The 17,476-nt window shown below is 42.4% G+C and overlaps 1 protein-coding gene across 16 annotated transcripts in view; it reads right to left on the bottom strand.

Moving 5' to 3' along the window:
- nrxn3a (neurexin 3a) overlaps positions 1–17,476 on the bottom strand; it is a 488,613-nt gene that overhangs the window by 297,148 nt on the left and 173,989 nt on the right. For all 16 annotated transcript variants that reach the window (XM_046308247.1, XM_046308250.1, XM_046308262.1 and 13 more), the window contains one exon: positions 460–663. In XM_046308247.1, coding sequence (XP_046164203.1) covers positions 460–663 — 204 coding nt within the window. The remainder of the gene's footprint in view (positions 1–459; positions 664–17,476) is intronic.

Genomic DNA, 17,476 nt, shown 5'->3' with positions numbered 1-17,476 from the left:
AATAATAGACTTTAAATGAACATTTAAGATATATTTTATAATTAATTATATCTACTGGTGCTGTGACTGTCTCAAAATGACAATGGCTATGGTTTATCTGTTCAAAAGATGGGCCAGACAGCATATTTATCAATGACAAGAACTTTCAGAATGAAATAGCTTAAATAAAGCCCCAAAAGTCTAGTTAAAAAGTATAGTAATTTCTATAAAGAGTGTTAATCAATCTATATCTAATGACACATATCACAATAAAGTCCATGCAAATAAAAGTATAAATATATTTTTGGAATCATTACTCCTTACATTATTGCGATCCTTTACTCTAAGAACCAAACCAAACCACGAGTTTAAATAAGAAAGTTAAATAATAATGATGGAGGGATAGAGACATTGAACGAAGAGAGAAAGAGAGTGCCACATTTTTTAACACGTGGCGTAGTCTGTAATGTCATACGATACCTAGGTTGACCGTGAGCTTGACCCGCCCCCCGTCCAGCTCTAGACGCAGCGTGTCGGCCGAGTCCCGTGAGGTGGTGGCCATGAGCAGGCCGTAGGCCCGCTGGGACATGAAACGTAGAGACACGTCCTCAGCCTCTGTGTGCATCACCTGGGGCATCACCACCTTCATGTACATACTGCCGTCATAACTCAAGATGGATGCCTCTGCCAGGGGGAGATGAAAGAGGGGAGAAAGAGAGAGAGAAATCGAGAGAGAGAGGGAGAGAGAGACATACATACATACATTTGTTAGTCACAACATCTTGTTTAGGTGGAGAAATCTACATCATAACTTCATTTTCAGCACACGTGCATGCTCACACACAGACACACACACACGCTCCCCATGCTATTGTCAGTTGCTGGTTTCCCATCACCGCTCTCTTCAGGTGAGCCTCTGTATTTTTTCACTCTCACACACATTTATCTGCCATAACAAATGTTAAATACATACTGTACCTACAGCATGCTGTGGACTCCCCTATAGCGTATCCAACTGTATTCGTTTACACACAGATGATGGCTGAGGTACAAGGGAAGGGTTCAAGATGGAATACACACATACACTCTTATACCTCACAGCCCGCTCCTGTCTCACAGTAGAGATGAGAGGGGGAGAGCGTTGTATGAAAATGCGTTAAATCGGCCATGAAATAGCTACTCTGGCAGAGCCGGGTTTAAAGCAGAGAGGAAGAACACGAGGGGGAAACAAAAGGAGACAGACTGTGCTACCCTACATCTGCTGGAATCTGTATCCACTGATATTACAAGCCTACTCTACTCGCTCTCCTCCTCTCTCTCTCTTTCTCTCCATTTCTCTCTCCATTTCTTGCTTCCCGGCATCCAGCCAGTAGACACAAACACTCTTTTAGTCCTCACAGCTGTGAAGACTCCATCCGGAAAATACACACACACACCCTCCTTTGACGCAGAAGCAAAGAAATTGCTGACAAACTCTGCAATTACATCCCAATCAATATGCTATTATGTACGATTAGATGCTTATCTCCCTCCTCCCCTCCAAGCTTCTGCCAAGGCCTAATATATACCCAGCATAACAGGTATAGGCTGGACGAGGACAGGGGGAACACCTCTGGGTACAATAAAGCCAGAACCAGAAAGAGAGAGGAGAAGAGGGAGGAGAGAGAGAAAGTGGGGATAGGAGAGGGTGAAAGATGGAGGAAGAGGTAGTGAAACGGAGAGAGAAGGAAAGAAGTAAGGTGGATAGTGAGAAAGAGAGGGTGATAAAGTCAGAGAGAGAGATGGAACACCTCCAGACAGAATGTCTATGGTTGAGTGTGAGGTGTGAAGAGAGATCAGGAAGGTTTAATATCCCAGTAAGTGACTGTCAGGCTGATACTAACTGACAGAGCGACAGAGCCCTGAGGGACAGACAGACAGACATGTCACTATAGTGTGTTCACATAGACGTGGTGGCAGGTTGTCTTCCGCTGGCAAGCCACAAACAATAGTCAGGGATTAGTCCCTTCAATTTAATCTTTTAATTTATCACAACTAGGCCGGTATTCAGAAAGCATCTCAGAATAGGAGTGCTGATCTAGGATCAGTTTTGCCTTTTAAAACATAATAAATAAAAGGGAAGGGCCCGATCCTGGATCAGCACCCCCGACTGAGATTCTTTGTGAAAAGGGGCCATAATCTTGGCTTAACCAAATGGTTAAAACATCTATTTAATATGAAGGAAAGGATGTAGTGTAGGGAGAGGATGTGATTGGAGAGCATGGACAACGGAAACTCTTCGACTACAATATTCTACTATAGCTACCATAATGTTTTGTTATTCTGCTTTTCTCTGTTCACAGTTACTGTCCATGTTACATCCTGAATATTATAGTCCCATTAAATGAACCATAATAAACATCATGAACACAAAGCGTATCCAATCCCGCGGCTGACTGAAAGTGTTCATTATAACGCCAGTAATGAGGTGACAAAGCTGCCCTACCGCCAGGAATTTGGGCACTTTAATCAACAAAGAGCTTTAATTGACATTCCATCTGACCTATCGATGATGAGGTAGACCAGGATGGAATACTTAATCAGGAATTTGGAGAATGGATCTGAGGATGTGATTGGGTGACTTTTAAGTCAAATGAGTAGGTGTGTATGAACATTTGACTGGTACTGTATGTGTTTGTGTGTTTTGTTTTGTGAGCGTGTCATTGTGAGTCAGCCTCTCCGAGATATGTATTCAGATGACCTGCTCTGTTTAAAGGACACTGCCTCCACCGTGCTCTCCAGTAATGAAAAAGCTTGGCATGCATTAAGAGCCAATCAATGTTCATTATACTGTCAGTCCCCAACAGATAAAGAGCTGCTATCTCCCAATGACAAAGGCATGGCACTGACGCCATGACGACTACACTCCTCTGTTCCCACTGACTACACTGTCCTGTCGACCGCTTGTGTGTGTGTGTGTGTGCATGTGAGTGTGCGTGCAGTGACAAAAGCTTTGAACAGAGTGTACTAGCACGTAAACCATCTCAGTTTGATCTTCTATAACCACGGAGAGAATAGGACAGGAGTATCCACACCTTGCACTGTGCTCTGTTTGTTATGACACCTGCTGAGGACACAGAACACCTCTGTTTCCTTGTCTGAGTTATGCTTGTACACTGCATTGGGTTCCTTGTCCTTGCTTTGACACTTCAACAGGACCTGGTAAACACTTGTTTCCCCTGGCTCAGCCAGGGTACTTATTCTGCTTTGATTCTCTATTACCTTTGTCCTTGGTTTGATTCTTTATTACACTCTTTATCCTTGCTTGGTTTGAAATGGAGGTGGGAGTGAGATGTGTGGAGAGTTTTTGACATTGACAAAAGCATACCAACTGTGATTTCACCATGTTCCTCCTCCTCCTCCCCCTCCTGATAGTGAAGCAAACAGCTGAGTGAATCTCAGATGTCCCCTTCAGCTCTGCTGAACCACACTGCATTTTTCAATTCCACACATACGCACCTGCACAAATGTACACACAAACTGTGTAAGCCTGTGTGTGCCTGTGTGTGTGTATCTGCGCGCGATTGTGTGTGCTTGTGCATTGGCGCTTGCATGCGCGCCTGTGTGTATATGCACGCCAGTGTGTGTGTGTGTGTGTGCATATGCGTGTGTTCTGTCTGAGAGTGTGAAAGTGAATCAGTAACTCGGCGCAGCTCATTGTAATTGCTGATGAAGAAGATGAGAAGGAGGGGAAGGCTGACTGATTTTAAAGTCAGCTCCACTTTGCATAATTACCACACAAATTACACAGGAAAGAGAAGGTGCCATTAGGATGAAAGATTGGAGGATTTCACTTGAAAAGGGAAGAGTTTTGCTGCAATCTACTAGCAGATGTGAATACAGCCGAGGAGTAGCATGAGGTTGATCTAACAGGTGTGCTCATCTAACATGTATCTAGCAAAACAAACACACGCACGCACGCACAGGAACACACGCACACGCATATACACGTACGCACACGTGTGCGCACATAAACACACACACAGACTATACAGTGCCTGTAACTGTTCTCCTGTTCTCCTCTAGTCTAACCTCTAAGGGAATCTAGCTGGAGCGCCTTCCCTTAGTGTCAGCTTTTCCTAGGAACAGAGAAACGCCTCAGCTATTTCAAGGCCCCAGTCCTGAGTGCCCGCCAGTGAATTAACGGAGATGAAATAAGAACAAACCAGCCCCCCCCCCCGACACACACACAGCAATAAATAAGACACATTTAGAGAACAGACATAGTTCCAAACCACTGCAGAGGCAGTCATAAGAGACAAATGTCTCACTAATTGTTTTTATGAAATGGAACTGCATTCATCCATATTCAATTGCCTTGGAATCAGAGTCTGATTTGAAGTCTTCTACCATGATAAACATTCTCACCACGATATCGCGATAAATATTCTCTCAGTCATTGTACCATTGTATCCCCCTCAGTTGATGTCAACCAGTGGTGATTATTTGTGGCGCAGCGCCCACAGAGAACCAAATATGATAAATGGACCCATAATGCGTAGAGACGTTACATGCCCTCAAAATGTCCTCTGAGTCTCTCAGCTGTGCGGTGGAGAGAGACTGTGGTTCTCACAAACAACCACATGGTTGCAGCAGAGTCCACAGTCACAAGACTACACTGCAGTCTGAAGGGGGAGAGAAAAGTCAGAGAATGAGTGAGAAGTGAGTGAGTGAGTGAGTGAGTGAGTGAGTGAGTGAGTGAGTGAGTGAGTGAGTGAGTGAGTGAGTGAGTGAGTGAGTGAGTGAGAGAGAGAAGCAAATAAAAGTAAGAGAGATGTCCATGCATCCAGAGAAAGTTTAAAACTACTATCAATCTAGTCATGGTTTGTAGGTCCACTAAAACATGCTGGCTGTTTTGGATGACCTATTTGCTAGGTTGCAGGCATTGGGTCACTTATTTGGGTAGTTTTCTTTAAAAAGAGGGTTGTTAATGCTGGGTTATTTATTTATAGGGGACAATGCACATTAATCAACATCAATATTACTGTAATGCACATCCACGTTAATGTGCCGGAGGTAGCCAAAAGCTCATTTTCACCCGTCGTTTCAGGGTAGGTAATGGCCTTTACACAGCCACTATACAAATACTCACTAAAACAATACAAAATACAAATACATTACATCCAATAATATATCATTCTAACTACACCATCATCAACTGCCATCTTACATACGAGGAACCACAGATAACTCGTGTACAGAGGTGGATAGATTTGAGCCATGTTTTCAATTTCATTTGAAAAGTACAATAATCGGTGCAGCTTCTCAAGTCCATGGGCATTGCATTCCAGTATATTGTAGCTCTAACAGAGGAGGCAGATTGACTGGATTCACTGTGTTGAAGAGGGACAACACAATCCCCTCTAGTTTACTGCCCTATTTTCCTGGAGCTGCCTTCCTTGAGCTTGGTATGCCGGCATAGGGGTGGAGGGGTAAGACCATTCAGGATCTTTAAAACAAGGCTTGCATCTACATTCTGCTTAAAACAATCCAGACTAAATAACATATGTATGTAAATTATATGACAATGGTGGTAACTTTAATAAAATTAAAATAAATATATTGTGTTTGTTTGTAGAGTGATTCAATTGGTTTCAGAATAGTAGCTCCTGCTTGTGACCAGCATGTGAGGCAATATCTCACGTGAGATCATAGCCTGCATATATAGTTTGGCGGCCTCCAGAGGAAGGAAAGGTCTGACAAACCTAAATTTGTATAATCCGCACTTTCTTCTTCACATGTTTCTTAAATGTCAAGTTGGAGTCCAAAATGACACCGAGATACCTGAAGTTAGACACAACTTTCAGATTCTCCCCATTAACAAGAACAGCTTGTTGAAAAGAATCAATGGATTTCTTAGAGAAGTACATACAAACCGGCTTGTCAATATTTAAATGCAGGCAATAATTAGTCATCCATTTAGTAACATGTACCATAGTTTTCAATTAACTTGTTTAACAACTAGTTGTCTATTTTTTGAGGGTACATACAGAACTGTACCATCTGCAGACATCTGCATGTTAACTTGCGGGCAAGCAAGTGGGAGATCATTTATAAAGATGGTAAACAGAAGGGGGCCTAATATAGACCCTTGTGGGACCCCAATGTTATAATAAAGAGAGTCCGACTAAGTGTCCCCCAAACAAACCCTGCGTTTGTCAGATAGGAATACCTCCAACTAATAACTTCAGTGGACACATTAAGGGATAGGAGGAATGCAGCAGACTTCCAAGCATTGGGGAAGGGTTGTGGAGATATGACCAAGTGGGTGGTTTAATTATCCCGCCAAATGCAGAAGATCAAAGTGATCCAGCAAGCTCATGAATTAGGATTGTTGCAACTTTAGCAAGTCCACAAGACAGTGCAGTCAGCGCTGAGTGAAATTACTTTTCAACGGACAAATGGGCAAGGTGTTGTGGCTGACCAAAAACTGTGAATAAAATGCTGCCTAACATTACTAATGATCCATTCTGGTTAAAAAGACATTGTATGTAATTATGATAGCTATCTCAGTCATTGAGAATTTTAGACAATGTTAGCTAGCATGCTAGCAAGTAAACAACCGCATGCATGCTAGCTAGCAAACTAGTTTCCTGTGCTGTGTGTGTTTGCAAAAATGTAAAGTATTTGTTGAAGTTTTGCTAGCTAGCTAGCTAGCTATATCAGTGCCTGTAGCTAGAACGCTTATTTTCTGTAATCCTAACGTTAACTTTACTGTGTGGTGCGATGACTTTCATGTCAGGTAGCTAGCTAACTAGATAACTTAGCTTAGCTTGCTAGCTCAAACTAGGTTTCTCAACCGGTTTGGCTAGCTAGACCAGATTTGACTAAGCTAGGCTTATTCCCTGTTTGTAGCTAGTTGGCAAGCTTATAACTCAAACTTTTATTGTGGTTCAGAAACTGTAGCTATGTTTTCTAGCCTAATAGTTTCTATGACATAAAGGAATGTCTCAATTGTTCATCCAAGTTTAGAGTAAAGTTATCCATTTTGACTCTACACTTAAACTGTGTTAATTTTATGTCTTTGTCCCTCAGATACTAAAGGTTGCATGGCACTGAGAGTAATTTGTCCACCACCAGTGTACTGAGTGCAGGTAGCTACATATTGAAATGAAAGTAGTCTGAAATGTTCATCCACGTTTATCAATTTTGTCTGTCCTGTAAAACCTTTATGTTCTTATCCCTCAGATACTAAAGATAACATGGTCCTGAGAGTGTTTCTCCCACCACCAGCGTAGCGAGTTGGAAAGAAGACTGCCAGCCCAAGCATTGACGAGGGCAGAAAGTCATATTGTAGCATTAAGTATATACAGTGGGGCAAAAAGTATTTAGTCAGCCACTAATTGTGCAAGTTCTCCCACTTAAAAAGATGAGAGAGGCCTGTAGTTTTCATCATATGTATACTTCAACTATGACAGACAAAATGAGAAAACAAAATCCAGAAAATCACATTGTAGCATTTTTTATGAATTTATTTGCAAATTATGGTGGAAAATAAGTATTTGGTCACCTACAAACAAGCAAGATTTCTGGCTCTCACAGACCTTTAAGAGGCTCCTCCACTCGTTACCTGTATTAATGACACCTGTTTGAACTTGTTATCAATATAAAAGACACCTGTCCACAACCTCAAACAGTCACACTCCAAACTCCACTATGGCCAAGACCAAAGAGCTGTCAAAGGACACCAGAAACAAAATTGTAGACCTGCACCAGGCTGGGAAGACTGAATCTGCAATAGGTAAACAGCTTGGTTTGAAGAAATCAACTGTGGGAGCAATTATTAGGAACTGGAAGACATACAAGACCACTGATAATCTCCCTCGATCTGGGGCTCCACGCAAGATCTCACTCCGTGGGGTCAAAATGATCACAAGAATGGTGAGCAAAAATCCCAGAACCACACGGAGGGACCTAGTGAATGACCTGCAGAGAGCTGGGACCACGCAAGTAGCACACTACGCCGCCAGGGACTCAAATCCTGCAGTGTCAGACGTGTCCCCCTGCTTAAGCCAGTACATGTCCAGGCCCGTCTGAAGTTTGCTAGAGAGCATTTGGATGATCCAGAAGAAGATTGGGAGAATGTCATATGGTCAGATGAAACCAAAATATAACTTTTTGGTAAAAACTCAACTCGTCGTGTTTGGAGGACAAAGAATGCTGAGTTGCATCCAAAGAACACATGCCTACTGTGAGGCATGGGGTTGGAAACATCATGCTTTGGGGCTGTTTTTCTGCAAAGGGACCAGGACCAGGACGACTGATCCGTGTAAAGGAAAGAATGAATGGGGCCATGTATCGTGAGATTTTGAGTGAAAACCTCCTTCCATCAGCAAGGGCATTGAAGATGAAATGTGGCTGGGTCTTTCAGCATGACACTGATCCTAAACACACCGCCTGGGTAACGAAGGAGTGGCTTCGTAAGAAGCATTTCAAGGTCCTAGAGTGGCATAGCCAGTCTCCAGATCTCAACCCCATAGAAAATATTTGGAGGGAGTTGAAAGTCTGTGTTGCCCAGCAACAGCCCCAAAACATCACTGCTCTAGAGGAGATCTGCATGGAGGAATGGGCCAAAATACCAGCAACAGTGTGTGAAAACCTTGTGAAGACTTACAGAAAACGTTTGACCTCTGTCATTGCCAACAAAGGGTATATAACAAAGTATTGAGAAACTTTTGTTATTGACCAAATACTTATTTTCCACCATAATTTGCAAATTAATTCATTAAAAATCCTACAATGTGATTTTCTGGATTTTTTTTCTCATTTTGTCTGTCATTGTTGAAGTGTACCTATGATGAAAATCTCATCTTTTTAAGCAGGAGAACTTGCACAATTGGTGGCTGACTAAATACTTTTTTGCCCCACTGTATGTATACATGTGTAATATTAAATACTATTTAATATGTAATACTGTACTCAACTACTCTCGTTAGTGTAATTGAGTAGCTTTTCAGTAGTACAGTGGCTTGCGAAAGTATTCAACCCCTTTGCATCTTTCCTATTTTGCTGCCTTACAACCTGGAATTAAAATATATATTTTTTGGGGGGGGAGGGTTGTATAATATGATTTACACAACATGCCTACCACTTTCAAAATATAAAATATTTTGGGCACATCTAGCCACTGGGATTTTTGCCCATTCTTGAAGGGTTGAGGTTTGGGATAGGCTTAAAATAAAAATATAAAAAACTACATTCTATCACTGGATTCAGACATGTACTGTAACCTTTGGAACCAGAGGCAGATGATTATTCCCATCTGCCACCCACTTCCACATGTACAGTGCCTTGCAAAAGTATTTATCCCCCTTGGCATTTTTCCTGTTTTGTTGCATTATAACCTGTAATTTAAATTCATTTTTATTTGGAATTCATGTAATGAACATACACAATATAGTCCAAAAAAAAGAAAAAAAAAGAACCTGTTTAAAAACAAATTATAAAAATTAAAAACGGAAAAGTGGTGCGTGCATATGTATTCACCCCCTTTGCTATGAAGTCCTTAACTAAGATCTGGTGCAAACAATTACCTACAGAAGTCACATGATTTGTTAGATTGCACACAGTTTGACTTTATTTAAGTGTCATATGATCTGTCACATGTTCTCAGAATATATACACCTGTTCTGAAAGGTCCCAGAGTCTGCTTCACCACCAAGCAAGTGGCACCATGAAGACCAAGGAGCTCTCCAAACAGGGCAGGGGCAAAGTTGTGGAGTAGTACAGATCAGGGTTAGGTTGTAAAAATTATTTTGAAACTTTAAACATCCCACAGAGCACTATTTAAATCCATGATAAAAAAAATTGAAAGAATATGGCACCCCAACAAACCTGCCAAAAGAGGGCCGCCCACAAAAACCCACAGACCAGGCAAGGAGGGCATTAATCAGAGAGGCAACAAAGAGACCAAAGATAACCCTGAAGGAGCTGCAAAGCTCCACAGCGAAGATTAGAGTATCTGTCCATAGGACCACTTTAAGCCGTACACTCCACTGAGCGGGGTTTTATGGAAAAGTGGCCAGAAAAAAAGCCATTGCTTAATTAAAGAAAATAAATAAGCAAACACGTTTGGTGTTCGCCAAAAAGCACGTGGGAGACTCCCCAAACATATGGAAGAAGGTACTTTGGTCAGATGAGACTAAGATTTAGCTTTTTTGCCATCAAGGAAAACGTTATGGCTGGCGCAAACCCAACACCTCTCATCACACCGAGAACCTTATCCCAGTGAAACATGGTGGAGGCAGCATTATGCTGTGGGGATTCTTTTCATCGGCAGGGACTGGGAAACTGGTCAGAATTGAAGGAATGATGGATGGAGCTAAATACAAGGTAATTCTTGAGGGAAACCTGTTTCAGTCTTCCAGAGATTTGAGACATGGACGAAGGTTCACCTTTCAGCAGGACAATGGCCCTAAGCATACTGCTAAAGCTTCACTCGGGTGGTTTAAGGGGAAACATTTAAACGTCTTGGAATGGCCTAGTCAAAGCCCAGACCACAATCCAATTGAGAATATGTGGTATAACTTAAAGATTGCTGTACACCAGCGGAACCCATCCTACTTGAAGGAGCTGGAGCAGTTTTTAAGGATCCGCCCATTTTTTTCGCCTGAAATGACATATACAAGGCAGTTAGATTTGGGTGTCAGGCCCTGAAGCAAGGATATGCATATTCTTGGTACCATTTGAAAGGAAACACTTTGAAGTTTGTGGAAATGTGAATATAGTAGAATAACACACAATAGATCTGGTAAAAGATAAAACAAAGAAAAAAACAACCGTTCTTTTGTATTTTCTTTGTTCCATCATCTTTGAAATGCAAGAGAAAGGCCATAATGTATTAGTTCAGTATTATTCCAGCCCAGGTGCATAGTTTTAGTCTGGTCCAACGAACCATGGCATTTCTGTTCAAAATGTTTTATCAAGATTGCCCAAATATGCCTAATTTGTTTATTAATAACTTTTTATGTTCAAAATTGTGCACTCTCCTCAAACAATAGCATGGTATTATTTCACTGTAATAGCTACTGTAAATTGGACAGTACAGTTAGATAAACAAGAATTTAAGCTTTCTGCCTGGGAAATGTTCTTGTTACTTACAACCTCATGCTAATCGCATTAGCCTACGCTAGCTCAACCGTCCCGTGGAAGGGACACCGATCCCAAAGAAGCAAGTCCACAAGACAGGAGTTAGTGCCTAGCCTTAAGAATTCAGAGTTAATGCCTAAACTTAACCCTAACCTTACAAATTTGGAGGTAATGCCTAAACTTAACATTAAACACTTTGACATTTCAAATTCTAATTTTATTTGTCACGTGCTCTGAATACTACAGGTGTAGACCTTACTTACAAGCCCTTAACTCTATTTCTTGAACTGCACTTTTGGTTCAGAAAATATTTACTAAATAAAAATACAGTACAAATAAAAAGTAACACAGTAGAATTACATAACAATAACGAGTCTATATACAGGGGCCACCAGTACTGAGTGAATGTGCGGGGTTAAAGGTTATTCGAGGTCATTTGTACATGTAGGTAGGGGTAAAGTGACTATGCAGCGAGTAGCAGCAGTGTAAAAACAAATGGGGAGGGGGGGGAGGTCAATGTAAATAGTCCAGATGGCCATTTGATTCATTGTTCAGCAGTCTTATAGCTTGGTGGTAGAAGCTGTTAAGAAGCATTTTGGACCAAGACTTGGTGCTCCGGTACCGCTTGCCATGCGGTAGCAGAGAGAACAGTCTATGACTTGGGTGACTGGGGGTCTTTGACATTTTTTGGGCCTTCCCCTGACACCGCCTGGTATATAGGTCCTGAATGGCTGGAAGCTTGGCCCCAGTGATGTTTTGGGCCGTATGCACTACCCTCTGTAGTGCCTTACGTTCAGATACTGAGCAGTTGCCATACTAGACGGTGATGCAACCAGTCAATATGCACTCGATGGTGCAGCTGTATAACTTTCTGAGGATCTGGGGACCTATGCCTAATTGTTTCAGTCTCCTGAGGGGGAAAGGGTGTTGTCATGCCCTCTTCATGACTGTCTTTGTGTATTTGGACCATAATAGTTTGTTGGTGATGTAGACACCAACAAACTTGAAACTCTTGACCCGCTCCACTTCAGCCCTGTTGATGTAAATAGGGGCCTGTTCAGTCCTCCTTTTCCTGTAGTCCACGATCATCTCCTTTGTCTTGCTCACATTGAGGGAGAAGTTGTTGGACTCTAAATAAACTGATAGGTCTTTGACCTCCTCACTATAGGCTCTCCCAGCATAGTCGGTTATCAGGCCTACCACTGTTGTGTCATCAGCAAACTTAGTGATGCTGTTGGAGTCGTGCTTGGCCACGCAGTCGTGGGTGAACAGGGAGTACAGGAGCGGACTAAGTACACACCCCTAAGGGGAACCGGTGTTGGGGATCAGTGTGACAGATGTTATGTTGCCTAACCTTACCACCTGGGGGTAAGGTTAGTCCACTCTTTCAGCAAGTCCAGTTGCTGAAAGAGTCCAGATTAGTGTCCAGCTCCTTGAAAGCAGCAGCTCAAGACTTTAGCTCGGTGGGGATGTAGTCAATGAACAGCATTCTCACATAGGTGTTAATTTTGTTCAGTTGGGAAAGGACAGTGTGAAGTGTGATTGAGATTGCGTCATCTGTAGATCTGTTGGGGTGGTATGCGAATTGGAGTGTGTCTAGGGTTTCCGGGATGATGGTGTTGATGTGAGCCATGACCAGCCTTTCAACGCACTTCATGGCTACCGACATGAGTGCTACAGGGTGGTAGTCATTTAGGCAGGTTACCTTTGCATTCTTGGGCACAGGGGCTATTGTTGTCTGCTTGAAACATGTGGGTATTACAGACTCGGTCAGGGAGAGATTGAAAATGCCAGCGATGACATTTGCCAGTTGGTCCGTGCATGCTTTGAGTACACACCCTGGTAATCCATGTCCCCGCATCCTTGTGAATGTTGACCTGTTTGCTCACATCGGCTACGGAGAGTGTGATCAGACAGTCATCTGGAACAGCTGGTGCTCTCATGCATGCTTCAGTTTTGCTTGCCTCGTTGCGAGCATGTAATGCATTTAGCTCATCGGGTAGGCTCGCGTCACTGGGCAGCTCACAGCTGGGTTTCCCTTTGTAGAGTCACTGGTACTTCCTGTTTTAGAGTTTGCGTGTAAGCAGGAATCAGGAGGGTTGAGTTAAGGTCAGATTTGCCAAATGGAGGGTGAGGGAGAGCATTGTATGCTTCTCTGTGTGTGGTGTAAAGGTGGTCTAGAATTTGACATGCTGGTAGAAATGAGGTAAAACAGATTTAAGTTTGTCTGCATTAAAGTTCCCGGACATTAGGAGCGCCGCTTCTGGACAAGCATTTTCTTTAATGCTTATGGCCTTATACAGCTTGTTGAGTCCAGTCTTAGTGCCAGCATTGGTTTGTGGTGGTATATAGATGGCTACACATAATATAGATGAGAACTCTCTTGGTAGATATTGTGGAACTATAGCTTATAATGAGGTACTCTGTCCTGGGGATACACAAAAAACAGTCAGCTCAAACCGTAACGTGCAATTAAGCAAAAATAAACAAACTTTTTGCCCCTGTCTGTGTGTGTCAGGGCTCGACATAAAGGGTGAGGTTTTGGAAACCCTCCGGGCCAGTGATCGTTGCTTGGGCCAGTGGAAAACATTTTTTTATACAACGGGTTACCCGAACATGCCCTAGTCTTTTATCTCCATCTCAGAGGAAAGCTCTCTGATGATGACAACGTGTGGTATACCATGGAGTCAATGGAACTCAAAACCCTTTCATCAATGCTGCCCCGTCTGTGCAAGGTATAACATTTTGTTCAAATAGCAAGGCTGCTATATAGGATATGAACAGAATAAACATGAATAGAATCGTTGTCGTATTATCTTTATTAATCGCCCGCTCGCTCTCTATGAGTCTGGCACATCCCGTAGGTATACCAACCACTGCATCCGGATGACGACCATCCAGCAGCTCTCCGATGCAGGTCTGTAGGCCAGAGAGATAATGAGTGTGAGCGGGCGCATTGCTGAAAGCTCTCTTAGGAGCTATTGGAAGCCGTCCACGGAAAACAGGAGGAGATGGGTTAACATTCTAACAGCTGTGTGCGACAACATTTGTTCCTGAGAAATGGCGCCCAGCTGTGCTTGAGACCCTGGCGTTAGACAGCTACTTCACTAATTGCACACTGGAATGAAATGTGCGGTTCAATGTGTATCACAAATTTAAAAGCTGTTGATGCTGTGACCATCTGGGGGAAAAATGGTCATTGTGGTTTCTATTCTGAACCATGGACAGTGCACCCATACAACGTTTCGAAACAACATTAAATTTTACTATGCATAAACCAGACTGTTTCAAAACCATGGACAGCGTCCCTAGAAACTAAGGTTCTGGAACTATCAACCAGCGTTTGGGTAGTTTTGCTTTACATGGCAGTCAATACAAAAATAACTAACGACCAGAGAACGCCTAAAATGAATGTAGCGTCATGTTTTGTTTAAAAATGGATAGTTTTGGAAATAATATACTTTTTTTATGCTGGTAGCCCATTGTATAAAAGCAATAATACACCTGAGGCCATGTCTTACGGCATTGTATCATGGCTGTGGTGGTCTACACCACTCGGCCTGTATTATTACTTAAGAAATAATGCTATTTTTAATCTAGGCTTTATAATGAATTATTTAGCACACGATCTGCACACACAGTCCTGTAGTTTATAGATGATCTGCTGGGCAGAGAGAGAGAGCGCAGCTCTCAAACAACTGGTTGTTTTATGGAGCAGTTTATCCGAAGACCGAGAGCGGCAGGGTTGGGAAAACCGTAGGGAAGATGTTCCAAATGATGGTATCTACCAGTACATACAAAGGCAAGAATGGGTACGCAAACCAGGTATTTAAAACGTTCAAAGTCTTGGTTGAATATTTGCAATGCAAAATTCAGGCATCGTGGAATAGGCTACCTTGAAAATCAGACATTTCCTCTAGGCTATTTGGTCTTTGAAAATTGAATTAATTGAAGTCATGGTAGCCGATGTAGAAGTTCTACTGCTCCAATATAATGATTCTGTGATTTAATTTCTAATCAGTTTTTATGAGCGATGTAGCCGCTTTCTTTTGTTACCGGTCGTTTCAATTGAAGGGTGTTACGAGAATGTTGTGTAAAATCATGAGCAGTTATAACATCGAATTTTGCCTTCATCTTCGTTTTCCATACAATGTGTTTCATTACAAAGGAACCCTGTTTCTGCTCTCTGTCTCATTTGAAAACATGATACAAAAATCCATGAACAACTCTTCGACATCTCAAATGGCGAGACTGACTAGCTACCAAATGGACGGACTGAATTTGTGTCAGGAGCATGATGTTTATTTAGTCAGGCAACACCCCACATTATTCTGACATATTTGAATGAAATCATGTTAATGTAAAAATGATGTGAATGTCAATGCATAAATCTCATTACGTAGTTCTGTAAACAAATACATTATTCTTAAAGTGGTAATGCACAAGTTTTTCCCCCCTACAGGCCAGTACAACAATTATATATAACATTTAAGTGCTTGAAAAAGTACTTGCATTTGACTTGCCAATGTCTATATGAACCCTGTATAGGCTACTTGCTCAGGCCGCAAATGAAAGATAAAATCACCTGCTATTGAAATTCATCATTGGCTTTCCCGTCAGATCTGACGTTCACGTAAGGCCTATATGTCTATCACCTTGTGATTGCCGTTGGCAATGTTTTCCGTTTTCGGGTAGATGGAAAGGCAATTAAATGGTAACTTCAAAGGAGCCTATGCCTATCTCAAATCCAATTGTATTGGTCACATACACATGTTTAGCAGATGTTAATGCGAGTGTAGTATTATCTAACAAGTAATCTAACAATTTCACAACGACGACCTTATACACACAAGTGTAAAGGATGAGCGAAGGCCGTACGGCGTAGGCAAGATGCAGTAGACAGTATAGAGTACAGAATATACATATGAGATGAGTAATGTAGGGTATGTAAACTTTATATAAAGTGGCATTGTTTAAAGTGACAAGTGATACATTAATTACATCCAATTTTTTATTATTAAAGAGGCTAAAGACTTGATTCAGTATGTTGGGAGCAGCGACTCAATGTTAGTGATGGCTGTTTAACAGTCTGATGGCCTTGAGATAGAAGCTGTTTTTCAGTCTCTTGGTTCCAGCTTTGATGCACCTCGCCTTCTGGATGATAACGGGGTGAACAGGCAGTGGCTCGAGTGGTTGTTGTCCTTGATCTTTTTTGCCTTCCTGTGAACTTGGGTAGTGTGTAGATGTCCTGGAGGGCAGGTAGTTTGCCCCCGGTGATGCGTTGTGCAGACCTCATTACCTTCTGGAGAGCCTTACGGTTGTGGGCGGAGCAGTTGCCGTACCAGGCGGTGATACGGCCCGACAGGATGCTCTCGATTGTGCATCTGTAAAAGTTTGTGAGTGTTTCTGGTGACAAGCCAAATTTCTTCAGCCTCCTGAGGTTGAAGAAGCGCTGTTGCGCCTTCTTCACGATGCTGTCTGTGTGAGTGGACCAATTCAGTTTGTCTGTGATGTGTACGCCATGAAACTTTCTACCTTCTCCACCACTGCCAAGCTGTCATTGGTGAACAGTGAGGGGTGAGAATGCACCCTTGTAGGTCCCCAGTGTTGAGGATCAGTGGGGTGGAGATGTTGTTTCCTACCCTCACCACCTGGGGGCGGCCCGTCAGATAGTCCAGGACCCAGTTGCACAGGGCGGGGTCGAGACCCAGGGTCTCGAGCTTAATGACGGGTTTGGAGGGTACTATGGTGTTACATTTTGAGTTGTAGTCAATGAACAGCATTCTTACATAGATATTCCTCTTGTTCAGATGGGATAAGGCAGTGTGCAGTGTGATGGAGATTGCATCGTCAGTGGACCTTTGGGGCGGTAAGCAAATTGGAGTGGGTCTAGGGTGTCAGGTAGGCTGGAGGTGATATGATCATGTTAAGGTTTTCTTCCGTCGAAAGAGAGTCGGACCAAAATGCAGCGTGGTTAGTTCGATTCATCTTTAATAAAGAAAAACACGAACAATACAAAAACAACAAACGGAACGTGAAAACCTATACAGCCTATCTGGTGACAACTAACACAGAGATAGGAACAATCACCCACAAAACACTCAAAGAATATGGCTGCCTAAATATGGTTCCCAATCAGAGACAACAATAATCACCTGCCTCTGATTAAGAACCGCCTCAGGCAACCATAGACTTTCCTAGACAACCCTACTCAGCCACAATCCCAATACCTACTAAAACCCCAATACAAAAACACACCACAAAATAAACCCATGTCACACCCTGGCCTGACCAAATAAATAAAGAAAACACAAAATACTAAGACCAAGGCGTGACAGATCAAAACAAAATAATGCATAGTTTCCTAACA

This window comes from Oncorhynchus gorbuscha, linkage group LG17 (genome assembly GCF_021184085.1).
Source record: "Oncorhynchus gorbuscha isolate QuinsamMale2020 ecotype Even-year linkage group LG17, OgorEven_v1.0, whole genome shotgun sequence".
Classification (NCBI taxonomy): Eukaryota; Metazoa; Chordata; class Actinopteri; order Salmoniformes; family Salmonidae; genus Oncorhynchus; species Oncorhynchus gorbuscha.
This window is presented reverse-complemented; position numbering and strand designations above follow the sequence as displayed.